General features: G+C 40.2%; 1 protein-coding gene across 1 annotated transcript in view; it reads right to left on the bottom strand.

Annotated features, from left to right (window-relative positions):
* KIF26A (kinesin family member 26A) overlaps positions 1-22,438 on the bottom strand; it is a 97,872-nt gene that overhangs the window by 53,938 nt on the left and 21,496 nt on the right. Inside the window, exon 2 of the mRNA XM_010008162.1 lies at positions 8,949-9,456. Within this exon, the coding sequence (XP_010006464.1) occupies positions 8,949-9,456 (508 nt within the window). The remainder of the gene's footprint in view (positions 1-8,948; positions 9,457-22,438) is intronic.

Here is a 22,438-nt window from a genome sequence, read left to right on the forward strand (position 1 = left end):
CTGTGTGATCATTGTTGAACGACACTGAGCTTCCAAATTAGGGATGGAGCTGTGCAGATGCTGGTCTTTTTCCTTGAGGCTGTTCCCTGCTGACCTGCTACTTGCTCCCCACATGGAAACAATGTCACCCAGATGAATAGACAATCATGAATCACCATGACTAGAGTGAAACCTGCAAGTCTGCAGATGTTCCAAAGATATTTCAAGTGGCCAAATGCCATACCAGCCACGAGGAACTCCACAACTTCCCAAATGTGAGTAGGCAAAGAAGTGAGATTTGACATAGACAGGACCATGCATCTAGTGGAAAATAATCTGAACCACGTCTAAACAATGCTGAACTCAAAATTGGAAGTTACATCTTGTAAGATCTGAAGGTTGTTGACAGTTTCTCTGAAATCATTGCTTCAAGGTGTAGCAGCAGCCCAAAAAAAAACCCCAAAAAATCCAAAAAACAAAAAGCCAAACAAACCACCAAATAAATTTTGGACATCACAAGGTAGGACACCGTGAACGAGAAGGAGGGGATCCACTTACTGAATACCAGGTGCAATCCTAGTCCTGCATCTCAAGACAGTGGCAGTGGAGTAAAGGAAATGACAGAGCTAAGCAAGTAAATGGTCAAAAGGATAAAGCAGCTGCTTTAGAAGGACAGAAAAAAGAGGCTGGGATTTTGGTTTGTAGAGAGGAAGGCTAAGAGGGAAGCTGAGGGGGATCTTACTGAGGTTTACAAAGTCATGAAGGTGGTGGCTAAGCTGAAAGACAGTGAATATGACTTTTCACTGGGATAGTGAACTTGTGGATCCTGCTGACAAAGAAGGCAGTGGAGTGTCTGCAGGATCAGAGAGGGATTAGATAAATTCCTGGACAGCATATCCAGAAACAGATACTAAAGGAAACAGACAGGGATGTGTCCCTGAGACTTCCCCAACTATGCATGATACGGAGCACAAGCAGATTGCAGAAAGCAGGTTCCATGACTCTCCCTGAATACCATGTCCAGCTCTGCTGCTGGAGACAGCCAGACAGGCTACAGCTCAGAACCAGCAGGGTATTTCTTACATTCTTATCATTCCCATACAGTCTTTTCTCTAGAGTCCTTCTTAGCTTATCTAGTAACGGGAGGTTGCACTGTTCCCACAGACCCCCATGTGTACTTCGGAGTCCCCTGAGGAGACTAGTGAGGCTCAAGGGGATGTCTACACAGCTACCCTGCCTGGACCAACTAAACCCAGGCCATTCCCAAGCCAGGCATCCCAAGGGCTGCTCTCCCCATCTTCATCCTTCTACCGCCATCTGCCCCCTTAGAACAGCCTTGCCCAGCTTTACCACTGTGACTTCTCACAAGCAGAAAGGGGATGTTCTCAACAGTAGATGCCTTGTCTTTGCCTAACAACACAACAAACACAGCAATGGACTCCAGCCTATGGCTTTTAATTGCTTCCTTCAGCTAAGGTATTGGAAAAAAAACCAAACTGGTCCAGTTTTGAGATTGTGGCAGCTGTGTAAACCCAGAGGAAGTAACACATAAGTACTTGGGCACCAAACAAAAGTAATGGGAATAATAATAGGTCAACTCTGGAAAATGCCTAACCACAACATCAGTTGGTGTAATAGTTTATAGAGACTCACTTGCCTAGAAGCATTTCACGCTTGAATCTTTGAAGCATCACTTTCAAATTCAAAGCAAACCTCTAATTATTGATCCTTCGTTACACTGGGAAATTACCTCATCGTAGTTTTAAAGTTCTATTTATAAGTCTAATAATCTTATCATTGGTGATGGTGACTGTATTCTAATTATAAATCCATTATCTCCCCAACAATGAAATAAAAATCAATAACACACATAAATGGGTAAAAGGAATTTAAATGCATACATTAATGTCATTTCAAGTAGCACTATTTTATGCACCACCTCTAACAAAACTGTGTCACATCATTAGCAATAACGTGAAAAATCTTTTTCAATTAACAGAGCTGATTTGATGCTATGTTCAGTAAAGTGGCAATCCATTTCATTAAACACACACATATTAAATGTTTGAAACATCTATGAACTCTATCTATACATGATAAATTCTCTCCCAAATGCTGGAACAGAGAAGTAGATACATTTTCTATTAATGCTTTTAAAACCTCCTTTCAGAAGCTACCACCCAGGGCATTTCAGTGATTCTAGTTGCAAGAAACAGAGAGCATCAATATTTGCCATGTGCTCAGCCACTCATGCCACAAAACAACAGGAGATGCTTTCAGCAGTGCTCACACTGTGCACAGCTTGACTACCTAGAGTCTCACAACCTCAACATGCCATCATTCCAGTACACAGCCTACAGAGCAAATGTTAAATTTCAAGTGCTTTACAAATAATGTATGATTTTCAACCCTATTTTACACAGGCAGGACAACTTGGCAACCTACACTCATATCCAGCCATGCAAGTCAGTTCCCTCCATGTAGTATACAAAAGCCTGAACACAACTAAGGTCTAAGCTCAGTCCTAATTTATCTGGTTTCTCTGCTGCATTAGCCTCTGAAACCTAAGGGGTTCAGCTGCAGCCCACCCTTAACAACCAGTGTAACCACTGCAGAGCAGCAGTAGCCTAGTAAAAGTATTTATACATCAGCTATACAGAGTCTTTCACAGCTCTTGGATGACACTTCAGAGCTCCAGCCAAAAAGTATAACCCTTCTTGTAAGGTGATTTCTAATGTTGGGGTGGCATTGAGTAACAATCAGTTCACTGGCAAGTTCCCAGGGGAGCACATGCACAGGATAAATCATAGAATCATTAAGGTTGGAAAAGACCTCTAAGATCAAGTCTAACTATCAACCCAAAACCAATATGCCCACTAAACCATGTCCCAAAGTGCCATAACTACAGGTTTTTTGAATGGACAAATGGGAAGCAAAAGAAGCTGAAAGTTAACTGAGTGAAAAAACCATCTCAAAGGCAAGAGTAGAAAATTTAAATATTTTGGGTATAAAAAGGAGGGAATTTTTTATCTTAGTGTAGCTTACTTGCCAGATGAGAGAATGACCTGTGGGCCATTCAAAAGTAAATTCTGTGGATTACCATTTGCACATAATCTCTAAAGTCTGCTTGTCTTAAGTCTAGCTCTGATGAGTACAGGTGAAGTCTGGGCCAACATTCTTTATTATTGCTTGTTGACTTCAATTGTCAACAAAGGCGAGTATGGACTTGCTTCTCAGTGAGAGCTGTAATAATAACTGCTTTGCCTGGAGGAGTGAAGGATCAAAAGAACTGTTTTCAGGTGGTAATTTGAGCCTCAAGAGGGTCTGAATTCTGAGAAGAGTTACTCTGTCCCACACTGTAAAACCAACAGTATGGAGAAGTGGCAAACACACAATATAAAGAGATGCAATCCACACCCTCACCTGAGAAAATGCTCACGTCCATCTTGTGGCCAGCACCCTTTCTGCCAACTCTTAGCATTCTTCCTAAGTCACTCTGATACCTGCACATACTTTCAAAAGTAACTCATTTTCACCTTCAGCATCCTACACTGCAGGAAAACTAGGACAGAAAAACAGCATGAAGTTCTTGGCAACTACCCAAAACAGAGCATTATTTTTTTATCTGTATGTTGAGGGCTGAATTTCCAAGTCACACATTCTAAGCTGGTTTGCTGGGGCAGGGTCTCACTGACACTGAACACAGGGCTCCAGTGGCAGCATCATCCTCCCACATCTACCCCCCACACCCCTGGTTCTTCATTCTCTTAGGCAGCAAAATCCAATGCAAGGTCATACTGCCCAGACAACATGCAAGTCTCTAAAAAGGTCTTTTCCATGGGGGCTATAAATTAGGGTAGTATGAGTGAAGCATTCAGTAACTTAGATCAAAAGGTTTCCTTCTGCTGTTCAGACTTGTTATGAAGAGTGACCAACACTAGCTTTATTTTTTTTGCCACCCTTTTTCCTTTATGTGCTCCCTCTATAAAAGCAGTAGCAGCAACACCAATAAAGCTAAAGGGAAAACAGAAAAGCTTCTTTCCAGCCCTGTCCCTGCCTTCTGTCTGGGGTTTGTTATTGGCTTCTGCAGAGTAAAGATGTTCTATGCAGTGTGAGAAATGGCCTAAAGCTCAAAGTCATTCATGTGTTTCACTGGCAAGATTTATGGTCAAAGTACTATATTTTAATTGTTTTGTTTCAAAATATATTTCATGCACTGTAGTAATAAAAGGTCACTGAAAAAGCTATCAAGAAGGATTAAAACAATTAATATAAAAATCCATTTGGTATGACATTTATCAAAGTACAAAAGTAAAGGCTAGAAAGTAAACCTTGTAATTCTTCTGTTTTCCCCAGTCAGCTTTTTATTGCATCTTCTAAGCAAAACGTAAGTCACCCTTACATAAACAAACAGAGGATTTAAGGAAAGCCAACAGAGGACGAACTACCCTCAGCTGAATCCATCTGGTTTACATTAGGGTAAGCAGGAGACTTATTACTGAGAGCTACAGGAAAGCTTGAATTGTGACTAAAATAACTTCCAGAGAGTTTTTCACATAAAACAAACGAACAAAACTCCTTTAATTTTGGAGTATATGCACCCATTTACAGATGCCATGGGCGAACACCCCCTCTCTGAACCTCACTGATTCAGGTCATAAACTTATACCCAACTTTACATTTGAGAATTCTCTAAAGGACATACATTGATCTATTGACAATTTGATACACACACGCTTTAAAAGTTTTACTTAAGTCACTTTCCATTTTCCAGTGCTCCAACTTTTCCAGCTTCTTAATGGTGTATTTGTAATGTATATTTAAAGCAACTTAGACCCTGGTAAAGACTGAAGGAGACTCAATATTTTGCCTTATAACCGGTACCATTTGTATATATTTGAATTAGAAATATAGTGTGGCAAAGATTTAATTTTGTCTAAGATGAAAGAAAAAGCAATTTGCAAAACAAGCTCTATTTCACTTTTCACTGTGATGTCTTTATAGCACATGCCATTGGGTACTTGGCCACTTTTATGCACTAGCATATTAATAATGCCAGTTGAAAGCATATGTCAAGACTTTTTTTTTTTCCCCAATACATGCAGATACTTCTAATAGGTGTACAAGGTGTTTTCAGTGGTTTTAATTTTCTACCTCCCAGGCACTTTGTGACGTATCTAGGAAGCCTAAATTCCCCTTGCTCCTCTGTTTCTGTGTTAAGCTGAGTGGCAATGCTGAGCACTGCTAACATGTTTTTCATTTGAGTCATAACCTCACGTTCACTTGTCAGCTCTAGAACTAAAAACATTCATATAAAACTATTTATTAATTAAAGCTCTTAGTTGCCCACTACAAATTAACTGTCTTACCCAAAGTTATACCAGCTCCCTCTCCTCCACAGTGCTTGCTGTCTGGTCAGACTACTTACCACTGCTACTGGTGATTATTTTTTGTAATTTTTCACAACAGGCCACTTGGGTAAAGCAGTTGATTACAACTTCACCTTTTGCTCCTCAGTGGCAATCCCAGTCTTCCCTTCCCTGGACCTTCCTCTGGATCCTTAATTACTGCTCCTCTTCAGGGCTTCCGAACCCCACGGTTATTATTTTGGTTCGAGTATCACCTACACTACCCTTCAAAGACACATGCCTGTTCAAAAAATTTATAATCTATATAATGGATTTGCACACTTGAACTCGAAACATATATTAAAAATTTAGTGTCCTGCACTTCTGACCCACAGCACTCAGCCCAGAAGTGTTTTTGCAACTGTGACATTACAAGGCAATACATGCGAGATGAGGAGGGAGATGAGAAAAGCAGAAATCAAGTAATATTTTTTTCTCTCCACAGACAATTCCATTACCACCACTATTAAAACTAACCATAAATAAAAAATACAGATCCTGGACAAATACTTGTAGAGATGAGGTGTCCAAAGGTTCAGCGGCCACACACTGGGGTGTACTTTCACCCCTGCAAAGCGCTGTGCAGACAGCACCCCACATTGGCCTGCCAAGCAGGAGTCTTTTGTGTCACCCACCTGGGCTCTGCCAGCACCAGCAAAAACCCACAGGCACCTCCAGAGAACAAGGTGAGTGAAGACAGACATGCAAGATGAGAAGGACCTCTTGGAGGTTCCTGTTGCAACTAAAAAGGAAGCCTCGATAATTACCTTAGAATAAACACCTCTCTTTTCGGCAGCTAAAAATAGTTGAAATGAATGCTGGACTTCATCTGTGTACATCTTCCTGTCTTTAGAAGATTCGTCATGCTCACTTGGTATGCAGCACCCAGTTAAATCACTGAGAGGTAAGGCACTTGAGTAAGTTTCCTACCAGGGAGTTCAGCACTTGCTTCAAGAACAACTCTTTGGTAAGAAAACAAGGCAAAATCAGAGATTCTCAGTGAAACAGGGGTATTTACAGAGTTGCAAAAATAACTCACATGCAATTGAGAGTATAAACTCTCAAGGGGAGGGACCATCTTTTTCTTCTGCATTTCTTTGGCAGCATCTTGCCTAGGTGGTGGCTGTGGACTCCAAGACGCAGTCATGTTACACATAGTAATTAATCCATTCAATGCTATCTTTTCTACTGCAATTCTTCTTGCTCCAGAATTCCTCTATCCAGACCAGCTTCACGCCACACAAAGATGGGAAAGGTTACCAAAGACTGACATCTCTGAAAAGTATGTATTCCCACAGGTCTCTCTCCTGAACCAATCTTAAACCTAAGCCCTGTCTTCAACTTCAGGAAACAATAGCCAAAATAAAAATATTACAAAACTTTTCCAGTGTGAAAGGAAGTTCAGACTTTACAAGCAACAGAAGTCAGGGAATCCCAGTCCTTGCAAAATTTTAAGATTAAGTGAGATGAGTATTGGACAAGAATGTCTTGCAGTCAATGCTGTCCTAAGCAAAGGCTAGACTAGTCAATTCCTGAAATTCCTCCAAGCCTATTTCCTTCAACACCTGTGATTCCTCTGGGGAAGAGTGTAGGGGAAACACTTTTTGCCTCACCCACTCAAATAGCTTAATCAGACACAAGGCTCTTAATAATACAAAAGGCAGAAGGGGATTCAAACAGACACAGAAAGCACCATGTGGGAGGAGGTGCAGAACAGAGTCTTCAGTTCAGAGTCTTCATTTGGGCTTAAATGAAGAAAAAAATTTAAATTAAAAAATAAATTTTTAAAGGCAACAACTGAAGTCTAGCTTCTCCCAAAAACTGCTTCTAAATCTGAACTGTCCTTGCAGATGACTGGATCACATCCAAGCAGCCTCCAACACTCACAGTCCAACAGTGTTTGTCCTTTCATTAAAGGTCACTGTTTTCCAGGCTGCTGAGTTTCTTTGCACATTTCTACATCACACTTAAGCTCTGTTGTACTAGACACATTTTTCCTTCACAGGGGTTAAATGAGGCAACTCAGTTTTATCTTAGAATAATGCAGTGGTTAGAAAAAAACCACATCTATCAGTCAGCATGGTTAAGCAGGAAGAAATCTGGAGCTGGCTGTTAGTGAATTATTTAAGACAAGAATAAAGGCAGGCAAGGAATGAACATAACATGAAATAACTTCTGCTTTCAGAAAGTGCAGGATTCTTAATCCAGTATCCTTCTGTTTTGGTTTGGTTTGGGGTTTTTGATACGCACAATTTAAAAGATAACACCATTACATGGGTCAGAGTGACCCCTAACACATGAAGCAGCATTTTAGAGGAAGCACTCACAGCAGCAGCTCCTCATAAGCCATAAAGAGCTGAATGGGTCAGTTGCCTCCCTTTCTTAATGTAAAATCATCAGCGAGTGATCTGACACCAGTGAAGATTCACTGGATTTAAAAGGGCACCCCTCAGAGGTGGGGTGTATGTGCATTCACAGATTTCCATATGAGAGAAGTATGGGAGAGAGGAATCATATCTCCAAGCTTTATCTGAAAGGAAACACAACAGCCACCCTCTGAAAATAATGTTACACAGCAGCACTCTTAAATATTTTTCTCTGATGATCTTGGAGCTCAACCAGCTACCAAGAAATGTTAAGCAGTGTTTATATACAACAGCACATAAGGCATTATGTTAAATTTAAAGCTGTGTAGCACCAACATACCTAGTCTTGCAAGAACTGCTACAAGGTTTTTAAGTGAAAACCATGACTTCTATCTGTACACACTCATCATTACTCACACTACCCTGTCCATTACCATGTGAAAACAGTTTAGGAATAAAAATCAGTCAAAACCAGTCACTATATCCTTCCTCTCAGCACAGTTTCACAGACAGTCACAAATCTGTAATTAACTTATCTTTAAAGGTAACACACACCTATATAAAGCTTTTTAGTTTCCCAAAAGAGTTCTTAAAATATACACAGAATGCAGGAAATGTTTAAAATCGCTATCAGTGCTTAAAATCCAAGTGCAATGACATTTACAGACATGTGGCTCTAAAGCAACCATCTGAATACCCTCCTTTATAGCAAACTGTTTTGCAGCACATCTAACCTGAAGATTAATGCTCTCCATCACAGTTTACAACAGCATCTGGTGAACTGAACATAGTTGTAAAAGTTCTATGCTAGACTTCAGGGTCAAGTTCATCTTTGATGTAATCCCATGAAGCTCCCAGAGTTTCATTTGTGACAAACTTATGCTCTTTTGCTTTTCTAAAGGGGTCACCAGGAATGAGACAGCCAAAAAACATCACCTGCACACATGAAGCTAAAATAGGTGCAAAAATATCTGAGGAATGGATTTCACCATCTGAGATAAGAAAGCAAATTCTCTGTGACATCTGACAGAACATCGTTCAAAGCTCTTTTTCTGCCCTTCACTTCTTGAAACACAGTTTAGAACACAATTAGCTGATCTTCTCCAAGATAAATATGTTTACACCTCAAATTTTAGCTTTATTTCTCTGTATATCCACACACATATAAACAAAACTCAAGCAGCTGAATTATTACTACTTACCAGACAAGCCTGAGGCAGGAAGCTGTTCACCCTGGAGATACTCCACATGCCCTCAAGGTACTGCTGAGCTTGGATGGTGACAGAGCTCAGAGCCCCGCTGAGACCGCTGGGGGCCACCGTGACTTGAACGCTGGAGTTTGGAAAACTGCCCGTGCCTTGAGACCATCCAAGTCCCTTCTTCTTCTCTGCCCCAGAGAAGAGATTTGCTGACTTTCCAGGCTGCCTGCCCACCTGCCCAGCAATGAGTGGCAGGTCTCTCTGGGAAGAGACAGTGACCATCCTGGGTACCACGCTGGTCACCGCCCCGGCGCCGGGTGGGAGGTCGGGCATCTCTGGGTAGCTGCTTTGATGGAGGGTGTGCATCATCTGAATGGCTTCCTGCTTCAGCTGATTCAAGTGAGTGGCACAAGTTTCACATCTGCTCTCCCCTTCATTCCTGTTTTTCTGTAAATAGTCAGGCACTTGAAGCTTGTCAAAAATTAAAGCTGATAATCGTGGGTCCTAAAGAAGTGGGGAAAGGCAGAAAAAATACTTCATGAATATGATGCAGAAAAAGGAAAAAAACTAAAGTTCTCTGAGAGTTGCTCTCCACCCATAGAAGTACTTTAAATCTATTCTGGTAACTCTCAGCCTTTCTTCCCCCAAATACCCTAAAATACTCACAGGGCACAGCAGATAAATAAACCGTAAGTGAATTCATTTGTATTAGACCCAGCATGAAAATTATCACTAAACAGTGGAGCTGTGGCATACTTGATAACTACTTGTTCTTCTAATTAACTCTCCTTTGGAGACATCTAATGTGCCTGTGTTTCCCTAGCTCAGGAACAGTTAGTTGAGATGCTGAACCTACATGTATCATAATGAATTTCAAAGGCATACCACCACCTTAAACCCAGGAAAATTAGATTTTAAAGTATTTCAAAAAATTAGTGCATGACCTGGTAAATGTTTTGTTGTCCTCACCCTCAGAAATGATTAATCAAGTGGCACAAAAAATAGTTTACATGGTGCTACCCGCAGCTGGCTCCTCTGTTAGTGAGGACTGTTATTTCTGATCTTTCCAACCCAGATGGTCTCAATATTCCCTTACGCTACAGTTGCTTTGATGAGAAATAGATTTGAGCCTACAGCCATGTGTGAAGGTGTGACAACGTGCACACTAAGATGCTGATTTAAAAACAACACCTATTTTGTTTCCACAGAGCAATTTCTCCCCCCTCCCCCTTGCCAGTTCATTTTAAAGCTGCCCAGACATTTTAAAACCCAGTCCTGTGTTTGCAGTTCAGAGATAGAGTTACCTATCTCCTGAAACACACAAATGCCTTCCCATCCCAAGCCTGCTACTGTAAAGATTAGTCAAGAGATTAAATCCAGCCCTGTAGTAAATCTGCTATCAAGACTAATGCTGTGCAGTAAAACTGACCCAACTTCACACCCTCTCACTGAGCTCTCTAAACAATTAAGGTTTTAATGAAATCGCAGCCCAGCCAAAGGTTTATTTGTATAATTATTTTAAGTTAAAATATGTAATTTGCTTGTTAATAATGAAGGCACACAAAGCTAGTAAATCAGCCATCCAACATATGCTGGGGGTATCCCCAGATCAGTACTCATTTTAAAAATGTATTACTTTATGCCAAGCTGCAATTGCTCTCTAGGAAATGAATGTCCTATTAGAAAACTAACTAATTCTGGTTTTAATTACAGCACACATCAATAAAACTCTTTAAAGAAGTCTTGGCACTGGTGCTTTGGCTTTGCTCATTATTCTCTTTCAACTGTGCCATTTCCCTTTTCTCTGAAGTCAGAAGGTCCTAAAGCACTGACTGATTTCTGCAGCAGCAGCAGCAGCATGGAATTTATCTCATTTTCAGCTGCTGGACTCCTCCTGCAATAGTTTTTAATCTATCTCACAAGACACAGTACAGTGTTGATAGAAACCATTGTGATTCCATCTCGCATCACATCCTTCTGCAGCCAAAAGCCGTTAACAAAAGTTGTTTTTTCTGCAATAAGCTAAATTATTGTTTATTTGTTGATGTGCGGGGGAAGGGGAGGTGGTACTTCTCTGGCTAAGGAAAGCTACTCCTGTTCCTGACTAAACAATACTTTGCACACACACTACTGAACCAGTTTAAAAAATCAAGTGAAGGACACACTGGCATTTTTTTCCTCCTTTCTCTTTATTGAGGTTTAGATCCTGGTTAAAATACCTTTGAAGTTGCACCATTTGCCTACCCTCCTGATTAACAAAATACTTTGCCTCCAAACCTCCCAGAAGACTATAATATTAGATTAACAAAAACTAGTCAGGAAAAAAAAAAAAAAAGTAATTAATATTTTACAAACTCCTTTCTAACCCTTTAAGCAGACTTTAGACTTAAAAAACTCAGTGCTTCGAGCACGATTAAGCCTCAGGCAAAACAAAGGCCACGCAGTCTATCTCTCAAGAAAAACAAACAGCATGGTACTCCACAAAAACCTTTCCAAGGGAGAGCACTCTCAGCAAATTCTTGCCGAGGCTGACACACAGCATCTATTCAAACAGCCCCTGACAACAACAGCTTCCAGTGCTGAGTGCCCCAGCCACGGCCAGGCACATCCCTGGGCTCACTCCTTTGATCCGAGCTGGGCACACAAGGAAGCACCTGCAGGTCCCGACTGCATGAGCCTCATCTGGCAATGTTTAAAATTCCTATCAAATGTCAAAAGTTTCAAATAAGCAATTAAAGCAAATTACTAGGTGAAACAGGCTTCTCATTTAAAAGAAACTACTTCTTTTGATGTAAAGAAAATTAATGACCCCAATTCTAGCTCCATAAACACAGTTTACAGTGTAAAGGCAGATCAGAGTCAGTCCCATCTTGCAGTTACAAGGAAATGGAGTGGATGCCATATTAAAGGGGGGAAGAAAACAAACCAAAAAAAAATTGTATTTATTTAGAAGATTACACAGAGCAAACCATACAAGCACAAAATGCCAAAATTAAACATTCTAATTTATTTATAGGTTTTTTTTAAAAAAAAAATCCAACTCATTTCAAGAGCTTGTAATTTGCCAAGCATTTACCAGGAGCTTTTTAACCCAGTCATCCAGCTCCTGTGATCCCCAGTTTCCATCTGTGGCCTCCCTCCTGCAGCACCTCACCGAGGGCCCAGCTGTACGGTTAGATTACTTTTATTTTTCCATTCTGTGCAACAAAAACACCTGGCTAATGGTTGGGCGTGAAGGGCAGAGGAAACACAAGTTACTGTTAAAAACATTAACTGTTACTTAAAAGTTAAGCCAGTCCCATTAAAGAGGTTTTACTGCCGGGTGACAATGCCCAGTCCGGGGAGCCCCCGCTTTTGCGGCTCGCACCCTAACAAGGCTAGGGTGGAAATTACACTCTCAAGTTTTACAGAGGGAAGAAATAAAACTTGAGCAACCAAATGTGTCAGATGTCCACGTGGGAGTTGGGGAAGCAGTTAAAGCCATCCTTGTTACCGCTCCGCCGGCAGGGAGGCGAGCCAGACAAAGGGGTGTGCAAGTCACTGGAGGGACTGGCACAAAAATGAAACATACAACATGCAAGCCTCTATTCCAAACAGAGCTCCAAAACCATTCCAGTCTGCTGTGCTACAAAGAAGATGACTCATTTATTACCCCCCAGCATAAATAAACTGTGCTGTCTTTGTCACACCTACTTTCCGAATGCTGTTCTCACCTTCCAAACAAGCAGAGTAAGCAAAATACTGTGATGCTGTAACATCCACAGCTTCCCTTCCTACTACCAAAACCCTAATTTCAGTCTCAGCTTGTTAACTTTTTCATACCAACTTCAGATACTCAAACACCACAGACTGTTAGAAGGGTAAAACAAATGGTCCCACTAGGGACAACTGCACTGCAAGGTCAAGGCACAAGATAATTTGCCACTATTTTTCAGCAAGCAGTTCTTAAGACACAATCAAGCTTGCAAAACTGCTCCTGGGAGATGGAATATATACATGCAAATTGCCCACATCAGGAAGAGCACAGGGATGGGGTCCACAAGTCCTCCCAAGCTCAACCAAGCGGAATGGTTAAACTTGGGAAAACAAGACTGTGCTGCTGCTGGAACTGATGACAAAACACCCATTTAGTTCAAAAACAGCTGCATTTAGCCTGGAGTTTGCCTTCAGGCTCTCCCTCTGAAAGCAGGAGTAGGGAAAATGAGCTCAGATTTGAAAACATAGCCAGCAACATGTAACAGAAAGAATTAAATAGTAATTTCAATTCACACTTTCCTCTCTGATGTACATACACCTCAGCTGCTGCAGTTCCTCCCTGTGAAATCCAGCGAGGACCAGGGTAGGTCAATAGCACCAAACAAAACCCACATCTCACAACTGTAGAGTCCCATGGCCTGAGAGTGTTCCCCTTGAAACTACGGACATACTCAAAGCAACTGGGATGTGGCCAAAGGCCAACAGCTCCCAAAAACCCTCCTGCAGCTTAGGCACCAAAATCACAGATGTGTTTTCAAAAGCATGCAGCACCAAATGACCTTGCTGGAGCTGAACTCTTTTGAAAACCAGCAGTGATACTAAGCTTCAAAAAATCAGACTCTTTTGAAATTTTAGCTCAATCTGTAATTTCCCAAGTATTTAAAGTTTGCAGTTAGATTGCTTAGTTAACAAGGAGTAACGGAGAGCTTTTCCATCATAAAAAGAGAAACAAAGACACAAGCTTTAAATCTTACCTGCAGCTACTGACTTGTAACTCCCAAACTAAGCAAGAGGAAAGGACGCAGAAAAGCATCTGGATTCTCACTTAAGAAGTCCCTGAAGTAATACCCACCCATCTGTAACCCAATCCTTTCAGCGAGGAACTATCCACAGAGTGTGAACAAACGATGACGAAGAAATGATGAAAAGTCAAATTGCCAACAACCATCCTCAGTAATTACCTGCAATTCTGCCTGGTGTCTGCAACACAAGTGTATCTGAAGCAGTATTCTGAATTAAATTCTTGATATAAATGTAGTTAAAAAGAAAGAAGAATAATCACTGAATGTCACACTGAAATATATACTTAAATGCAGACCGAGGCAACCAACATTTTTAAAGGATGCTTTGGAAGAAAGGAATGTACTTCCCCAGTGCAAAACAATCAATGTTAATGATTTTTTGTCTTAATTGTCTTTCCGGATTTCTGCAGTGCTGCTTACAAATTAGTTTTTATCTTACATGACATTGTGAAATATCCACTAATATCTTCTATACTGACAAAAAAGTTTGAGGGCTGATGCTTGCTTTCAACTATTTAGCAGTCATTGTCAGAAAAACATAAGAGAACACTATATTCAGCAAAATCAGAGACTGCTCAATGTAATCAAGGAAAAAAACTGTGCTAATGGTTAAGTTTTTTATTATTTTTTTTAAGTTTCCATGTAACTGACTATCTCAAGGGAATGAAAATATGAGCTGTAAGTCTTCAAGTAACTCATGTTGTGAATTCATTCATTTACTGACCTAATCTTATCAGAATATAAACAATCAAGGAAAAACAAACACACAAAGCTTTCACAAAAACAATTCATCTGAAGTCCTGTCTCCTGAGGTTTAAGGGTATCTGGAACTTACAGCTTAACTTTGCTGTCCTTGAAAACAGCCCTCTGAATAAGTAGGAGAGAAATCACTTCCAAAGTGAGTAAAATGCATGTGCATTAAAAAAAAAATAAAAAAAAAATGCATTTTTAAGGCCGAATTCCAGCCAGCCTCTCTATCCAAACATTTCACTACCTTTAGGCAGAAAATTAATTCAAGCCAATGGACTATGGACCTCCTCCCATGCTGCCTGCTAGCAGGTTTTCTTCAAATCTCCAGTCCTCTTATTCTAACCACAACCTGAGGCCCTGCACACAGACATGTCCCACTGACTCTACCCAGCTGACACTCAACCCAATTTCTTTTCATCTTTGGCATCCCAAAGAAAATAAAATAAATTAATAAATAAATAAATCCAAGCACATTTTCTTACTTCTGTAAGTATACTGCATTTCTTCTAAGCAGCACCCATCTTTCTAACAGAAGTCAAGCAATATGATAAATCTGCTAAAAAAGCACATGACCCCGCACTAAAAATGACTACGGCACATTTAGTTACTCTGCAGCCTCCACTGAACTCTATTTATTTCCATTTCCTGCCCACTTTAATGTATTTCAGTGGCCCTCAGTAAAGTTAAAGCAATAGGTGTCTGTCATAAAGATGAATAGAGCTATTGGAATGCATAATACAGTGGAAAGAGGAAATGAGAGCAATCTGGTTTATTTACATCTCAGACTCCCGTCAGCACCTCAGCCCACCTCCCTGTGGCTTCAGCCGCCTTTCCTGTTGTCTTGCTGCAATAGTCCCCTGCAATGATTTGGCTTTTAACCTCGCAGAACCGGAGGGTATGAGATGATCTCCCAGATCTGCCTTCAGAAGCTGGCGGAGTATTGGAGCAACCAGCCAGGCCCTGTGTTTAGCGCCAAGAAAACAAAGTAAAGGTAGGGGCTGCGAATTAAAATAATTAAAGACACAACCAGGGAAAAAAAAGACCCCCAAAGAGATCTGCTATCACAGTTACATTGAGATCAGCATACAGGAACCTGACTACTTCTGAAAACAGTAATTACTGTATCACAAAATATTACTTTTAATCTCTTTTCTTTACGACCTAATTAAACAGATATTTTACTTGCCTTTGGAAATTGTTTTTCTTAATTTCATTCAGTTTTAACATTTGGTATATTCTATAAACTACACATCCAAACTAGCATGTAATTTTGTACTTATTTTTAATACTGTATTACTTCATTTAAAAATGATGACTTTTAATTTGCATGTTTATTGTTGGTTTTAAGTAATCCTTTAATTTTCCCTCTTGGGTCTGTGGCTTACTGCAACTCCACAATGCAAATTCAGAGCTCATTTTGTTCATATGAAAACACTGTCCTCTATCACCCATTGTCTTTTTTCTCTTTTTTTTTTTTTTTTTAAACCTTCAAAGTATTATTATTTTGAACAGCAGCAAGTGTTTGAGGAAATAGTTGCATACTCATCACCACACAATACTTTGGTGTTTGAAAAGCCTTTGTTTGACTATTATTTCAGAAATAGCCACTTATACAAAGCTGCCTTTCAGAAATTCAGATAAAAACTTTTGATAGAAAATAGACACTTCTTTTAAAAGATAAATAGCTTTCCATCCTTAATTATTTCATCCCTGAAACCAGACAGTAAATTTTGGTCAGCCTATGAGCATGGTAAATCCAATTACAGAAATTCTGTTTAAAAAGTCACAAGTTCTCTTTCCTCTTAAGAGCAAACTGAGAGCTTATGAAAAGTGTTGGAGTAACTACTCTGTGAACCGATGCTCTCTGAAATCTTCGTCACACTGAATACTTCCTACTGCACGTACAGTTTGAGTTGGGTCAGCCTGCCTGAATAATTCAATAGCTCTGATTTTTAGCACAGGGATAACAACCAGACAGCACCACCACTATATGGAAAACAGGCTGCCTGTCAAAATTCCTCAGAAACCTCAACTCTTTATATCATTATATTGGAAACCAAAGGATGTTTCCACAGTTGTAGTTATTTAGGAAACAGCCCATGTTTACAGACTGACAGATTGCAATGGAAAGCCTTGTGAGATGGACTCCTTCACTGATGAAGTCTGGCTGGAGAACAGCAACCCAGCCCAGACAGTCCAAAAAATTAGGAGACAAGTAATGCCCTACATGAGATCTTCAGCATATTTGAGTGATCATAACTGCATTTGTCCCAGCAGAATCATGTCCATTTGTATCAGACAGACCTTTAATGAGGGAGTTCGAGAACGTCTGGACACCAGCCACAGTGAAAGCAACTTTGGCTTAGAAAAACTGGATAGGAAAAAAAGTGCTTGGAGTACTCAGGACATCTGTATACAAACCCTACAACTGTTTCAGTCAACCATCTGAATCCAATTAAAAGAATACTCGGTGGCAGAAGTTAGGGAGTGGACACATTTTCCAAATGAACATCATTAGCATAATGTAGATTTAAAATCAACTATGAAAACCCGTGCTTGGCATTGGATCACACCCTCTTAGTGTCTCTTTCACTTGCTCATTTTATCAATTATTTGTTTGGTAAATGAATATTTGAGGACTGTACAGAAATGATTTAGCTTTCACAACAAAAGGGCTGCCCATTGTGCACTTCTCTTGCAAGCTACAAATTGCTGCATGTAGTACACAGTTAGCATACCAGGCAGTCTGTCTCCAGAAACAGTGGATTACACTTGTTCTTCATCTTAATTAAAGTGCCACTGGCTCAGTTTAAGTGCTTCACCAAAAAAAAAAACTACGTCTTGGCTGAAAAATCTTTGGTTTACATCAGAATTTAAGCAGTACTGTAGTGGATCAGAGTTTTTCCTTTTTCTCCTTGCTTGGACTTAATCAAGAAAAAGAGGAAGGAAAAAAACACCCTCTAAGCAGGGAAGAACAGATGAGGAATGATGAAGTGTATTTCTAAATCCTCAACTTCAAGCCTGAAGAGTCTACTCTAGTTCCTTTTCTGCCACATGTGAGAGAGCACCACTCCAATTGGTTCATCCCATGACAGCTCTCTAAAGTGGATTGTTAGGTGTCTTTTTTTAATACCACTCTTCAGCAGAAGACCTTCAGAAAGTAAGTTCACAAATTTTCCTTCAGCTACCTGCTGGAAAGTGGGGTCCTGGCACCTCCAGTATCTCTGGTCTTGGCTGTCCCTCAGTTTCAGTTAAGATGCTGATGCAGAGAAGTAACTGACCTCATTCTGCTGGCCACATTGTGCATTAGAAAGAAAAGACAAACATGCTGATCCTAAGAGATATCTGCAGGTGGGGGACATTGTTCAAAGAATAAAATGATCCTTCTATGGAATCTCATTAGGGTGAAGCATAATCTCAACCATAAAGAACAGCAGATGGACACAGACCATTCAGGAGTGTCTATAGGACAAAAAAACAGGTTAGAAAACAAGAATGTTGTGGAAAGTTCAAAGGAGTGTAGTTTGTTTAGTTTTCAAGAGAGAAAACTGAGCAGAGTCCTCCAGTACACAACAAGTAGGCACAAAGAGACCAGTGACCAATTTCTTTCCATATCCACCTGGGGATGGAAAATAAGAAATCATCCTACTTTTCAGCAAAGATGCCTTAACAAAAACTGTCACAGATGAGAGAGTACTGGCAAATGCTACAGAATGATGTTGAAAAAAATGCATTCCTTTGTGACAGGTTCTGAAGAGCAGGTGAGAAACATTCAAGTGAGGAGAAGAGACAAGTGATCCCATTTCAGCAGAGGAAGCTGGACAACCTTTTAAAGATCTAACAATCCTTTTCAAGCCCTATGGACTTATGATCCTAGTTTTGAAAGATGAGTAACCCATCTGTAGACACACTTGTTACTTGGGTTCAAGTGCCACAGACAGACAAGAACTATAGGCTTCAAAATACTGTTCTCCTTAGATGACTATTCAGTAACCTATACTACCTTGCTCAAAGCAAGTTTTTCAACAGGCATCATTCATGTATTAATTCCATGCCTCATGTCCTAGTTGTGATCATCTGTATCACCCTGAATAATTCTTCTCTTGCCAGATACTCACAGCCCATCACCACAACACCTAGGATATTATTTATCAGTAACTATTCTACATATATATTTCCACTTTAAACCTACTGTTGCAGATAAGAAGTACAGAATTATTACATTTCATTCACTACAGGTTCAGAGGATAATTTTAGGAATCCAAATGAGATAGGATGATGTAAATCCAACCACTCCAATCTGTCCATAACATCCTGGAAATAAACATAATAATCAAGATAGCTTAAACCTCAGAAATGAGAATTGGGGAAAAAAAATAAATTTTAAAAAACCCACACTCATTGCAAAGCCCACTAAAAGTAGCTGTGAAGGAATTCAAGCTGGCCATCCCACATTACAACTGGAAAAGATCTCAGGGCTGTTGATGGTACACCAAATATGTTTATAACAGGATGGCCTGAGAAAGATTAATCCATACCTATCTGCAGTCTTATCTCTGCAGATGTTTCCAGAGGCTCTGCGACCAACACATTTCACAGCATCTTAAAAAAATTAGTCTCAGTAAACCTGTTGCTTCTCTGACCCCAAGACATTTCCAACAGGTTTTCAGAAGCAACAAATATCCACACAAATGACAGGTGGACAGAGATTTCAAAAGCCTAAATATATTTGCTGAACAAAGAACAATAAGGATAGTAATTTTTAAATGTCCTGAAAACTTCAAATAGCCCAGTGCATTTTATGGCTATTACTTGCTTACAGACTTCTCCTATTTCAACAGTTTCTTTAGATGAGAAGTTTAGCACCTAGAACCTTGACATCATGGACCATGAACTAGTAGCACTGTTATAGTAAGACACAACATAGAAACACAGCAAGAATAAGATCATTAGTAGTAATAAGACACTTTCATTGCTATTCTTGTTGATCCTGTTGCTCTTCAACAGCCATTACCTGACTAGTATTAGATAATACTTATGTACAAATCAACTTATTTCTAGTAGTTCTATGTCATGTCAAACAATTGTTTTGCATAAGAGTACTCTGGCTTCCCGTAAGAATAACACTTTTTGCAAGTTGGCTGCTATCCTTTGATCATATAGTCTTGTAACCAGAACCTCAATAGCTACACTGCATTGTGAATAATAAAGCATGTATCCAGCCTTGAACCCCTAAAATACTTGACTGGGCACCAAAGACACTGAATGTCTTCTATGCAACCTAAATAACAAATAAGAAATGCATTTGTCAGCCCAGCAAATCACACTCCTGTGAGCAGCACAACAGTCCTGTGGTTAATACCCACCTGTAACCATCATGGTGAGAAGCCCTGCAGTGGTCCTGTGAAACCTGCAAGCTGTGCAACCTCTCCCCATCCAACAGGCTGGGGTAATCAAGGAGAAGCAACTCCCTTTGCCAAAGGTCTCGCTTCTACAAACATATATCAATGTGGCTATGCCCACAGGCAGACAAAAACCCACTGCACCCATGCTCAGAGCATCTTGAAAGCCATGTTAATAGGGTTTATAAACTCTGCTGTGAGACAGGTTATAAACATATGAAGAAACACATGAGCAAAGTGAGTTTGTATCTGCCTGTAACATGCATCCATGTAGACATGCCCACAGATGGCTGGCTAAAATACCTCTGTAAACTCTTTCAGGCTCTTCACACAAACAAAAACGCCTTATCTCCTGAGACACAGAAGCAATCAAATACCTGGCAGCAACTTTCAAAACCCTGCAAGCCAGGTCCTATTAAAACCAGCAACTAAGAGATGAAAGGCTCTAACTCGTCCTACCAGTCACACTAATAGGGCTCTCAAACATTTATGATATCTAACGTTGCTTCTATAGAAATTTCACAAATGTAGATAATGCCTAACATCATACGATACATTTATGTTTCCATTCAATTGAAGGTACTACATAAAAAGATGTTTTTATTTTAATTTGTGTTCTAGGATCTTGCAAAAGAAGCTGCCTCATCAACTGCTGGAACAGCAGGAGGAAAGGGTTCTTTTAAGAAGAGAAATTACAGCCCCAGAGTAAGACCTGGGCTCTAAGGGAATACATGGCAACATTCGAACTGAGTGCAAAGCCAGTATTTCCTCCACTAAGTTGAAACATCCCCATTCCAAGCTTCAAATTAACAATGAATTCTTTCTCCAACCATGTCATAAAACGGCCATGAAATGCATGCTTGTAGTTGCTGGGTGATGAGTTAAGTTACATCTTAGTTGTACAAATTTCCCCCTTCATTTTTAAACAAAGTTCTGTGGCAGTAGATAATGTGTCAGATTTGTAGTAAATCACTAGCATACATCCACCCAAGTGCTGTATTTTTTTTTTTGTTATTATTATTATTATTACAGATGTAAATACAGACTTAAAACCAGAAAACTATGTGCAATCATGCCTTGCTAACATCTTAGCACAGAATCATGGAATGCTTAAGGTTGGAAGAGGGATTATAAAATCTGACAGCTCGTCAAACAGCTCCCATTGTGGACAGAGCCAAAGCAGTTCTACCAAGTCAGTAAAGGCCAGTGAAGACAACCATCCTGTCCAGCCTCTTGCACATCGCAGCCCTGCTAACTGCAACCACAAGAGGTAGTGACCTCAACAGGCTTATTTAATGGAAGCAGATGCTTTAGTGTTTTAAGAAATTATCACTTTTATTGGAGCATGTGTCTTCCAAAGCCACAATACTTCTGAAAGAGTCATGTTTTTAAAGTACAAGGTATATGAATAAAAACCATACAAACAGACACGGACAGCACTTGAGGTGATGTAAATCCAGAGCTGACACACAATATTCTTTGCTCCTGTGCCAGTTTATATCAGCTGGGCCAGAAACTCCAATCCCAATGATCAACGTGGGAAATCCAAGTGGTTGATTCCAGGACTCTCAGCATCATCCCGGACACTGTGTACTGCTAACAGTTGATTTATGCTTGCAACTCTAGTCTCAGAGAAACCCATTATGCAGGATATGCTCAGAGATGTGTGTTTTACTTCTCAAGACTGATGCTGTGATTCACAGGGAAAACCTGCACAGAAGGCATAGACTGGGATGTTATTGCTCCAGCACCAATCAGCAAATACTCACTGAAATAAATTAGCATCAGCATCTCATGGAAGTCTCTGCATGAGGAAGCTGGGCAAGATTTATTCAAGACCACAATCTTGGGAGCAATTCATCAGAATCAAAGGTAAGGCAAAAAAATAAATAAATGAAAATGGGACCAGCTAGAATAACAAAGCAGCACGGCCAAGGCAGCAGCCACATGACAGCCAGAGGCATCTCCAGAGCAATCAGAACAACTGTCCGCAGATCCTGCCAATGAGCCAGATGCTGCTGCTGGAAGAAGGCTTGTGTTGATATAAACTCAGAGATGTGAGATGCTTAACACCAAGAGCAATCAATCTTCATGATTCTCATGTGGCTGCCAAGCTTCACTATTTTGCCACAAAGAGATGAAAACAAACTTCCCAAAACACATGTAGATTCTACATGACATCAAACTCCCCCCGCCCTCCCTTACTACTCAGAAACAAATGAGCAATTTGGGTGTAGCTATAAACGACCTGATGCCTTTCCTGAGTTAACAACAGGACCAGGAAAGAATATCTTTGGCTAAACAGCTCACTGCACACATGCTGCCAGAAAACCAATGAACTTATCATACTGTATAGGAAATTCCTATCTTCCACACCAATTATGACCCAACAGTGATTGATTTTATAATCCCAAACTTGACTTACAAAGCGACTTCCTCTGGGGCCAACTTTCCATTACCCAGCATGTGGAAAATTGCATACGGTCAGTGCACTATGAAAACCAAGGAAAAATAAGTGCTATTTAAACCCGAATTCTACTGTGCCTCCACATTCCT

Source organism: Chaetura pelagica, unplaced genomic scaffold, assembly GCF_000747805.2.
Source record: "Chaetura pelagica isolate M959 unplaced genomic scaffold, ChaPel_1.0 scaffold242, whole genome shotgun sequence".
In the NCBI taxonomy this organism is placed as follows: Eukaryota; Metazoa; Chordata; class Aves; order Apodiformes; family Apodidae; genus Chaetura; species Chaetura pelagica.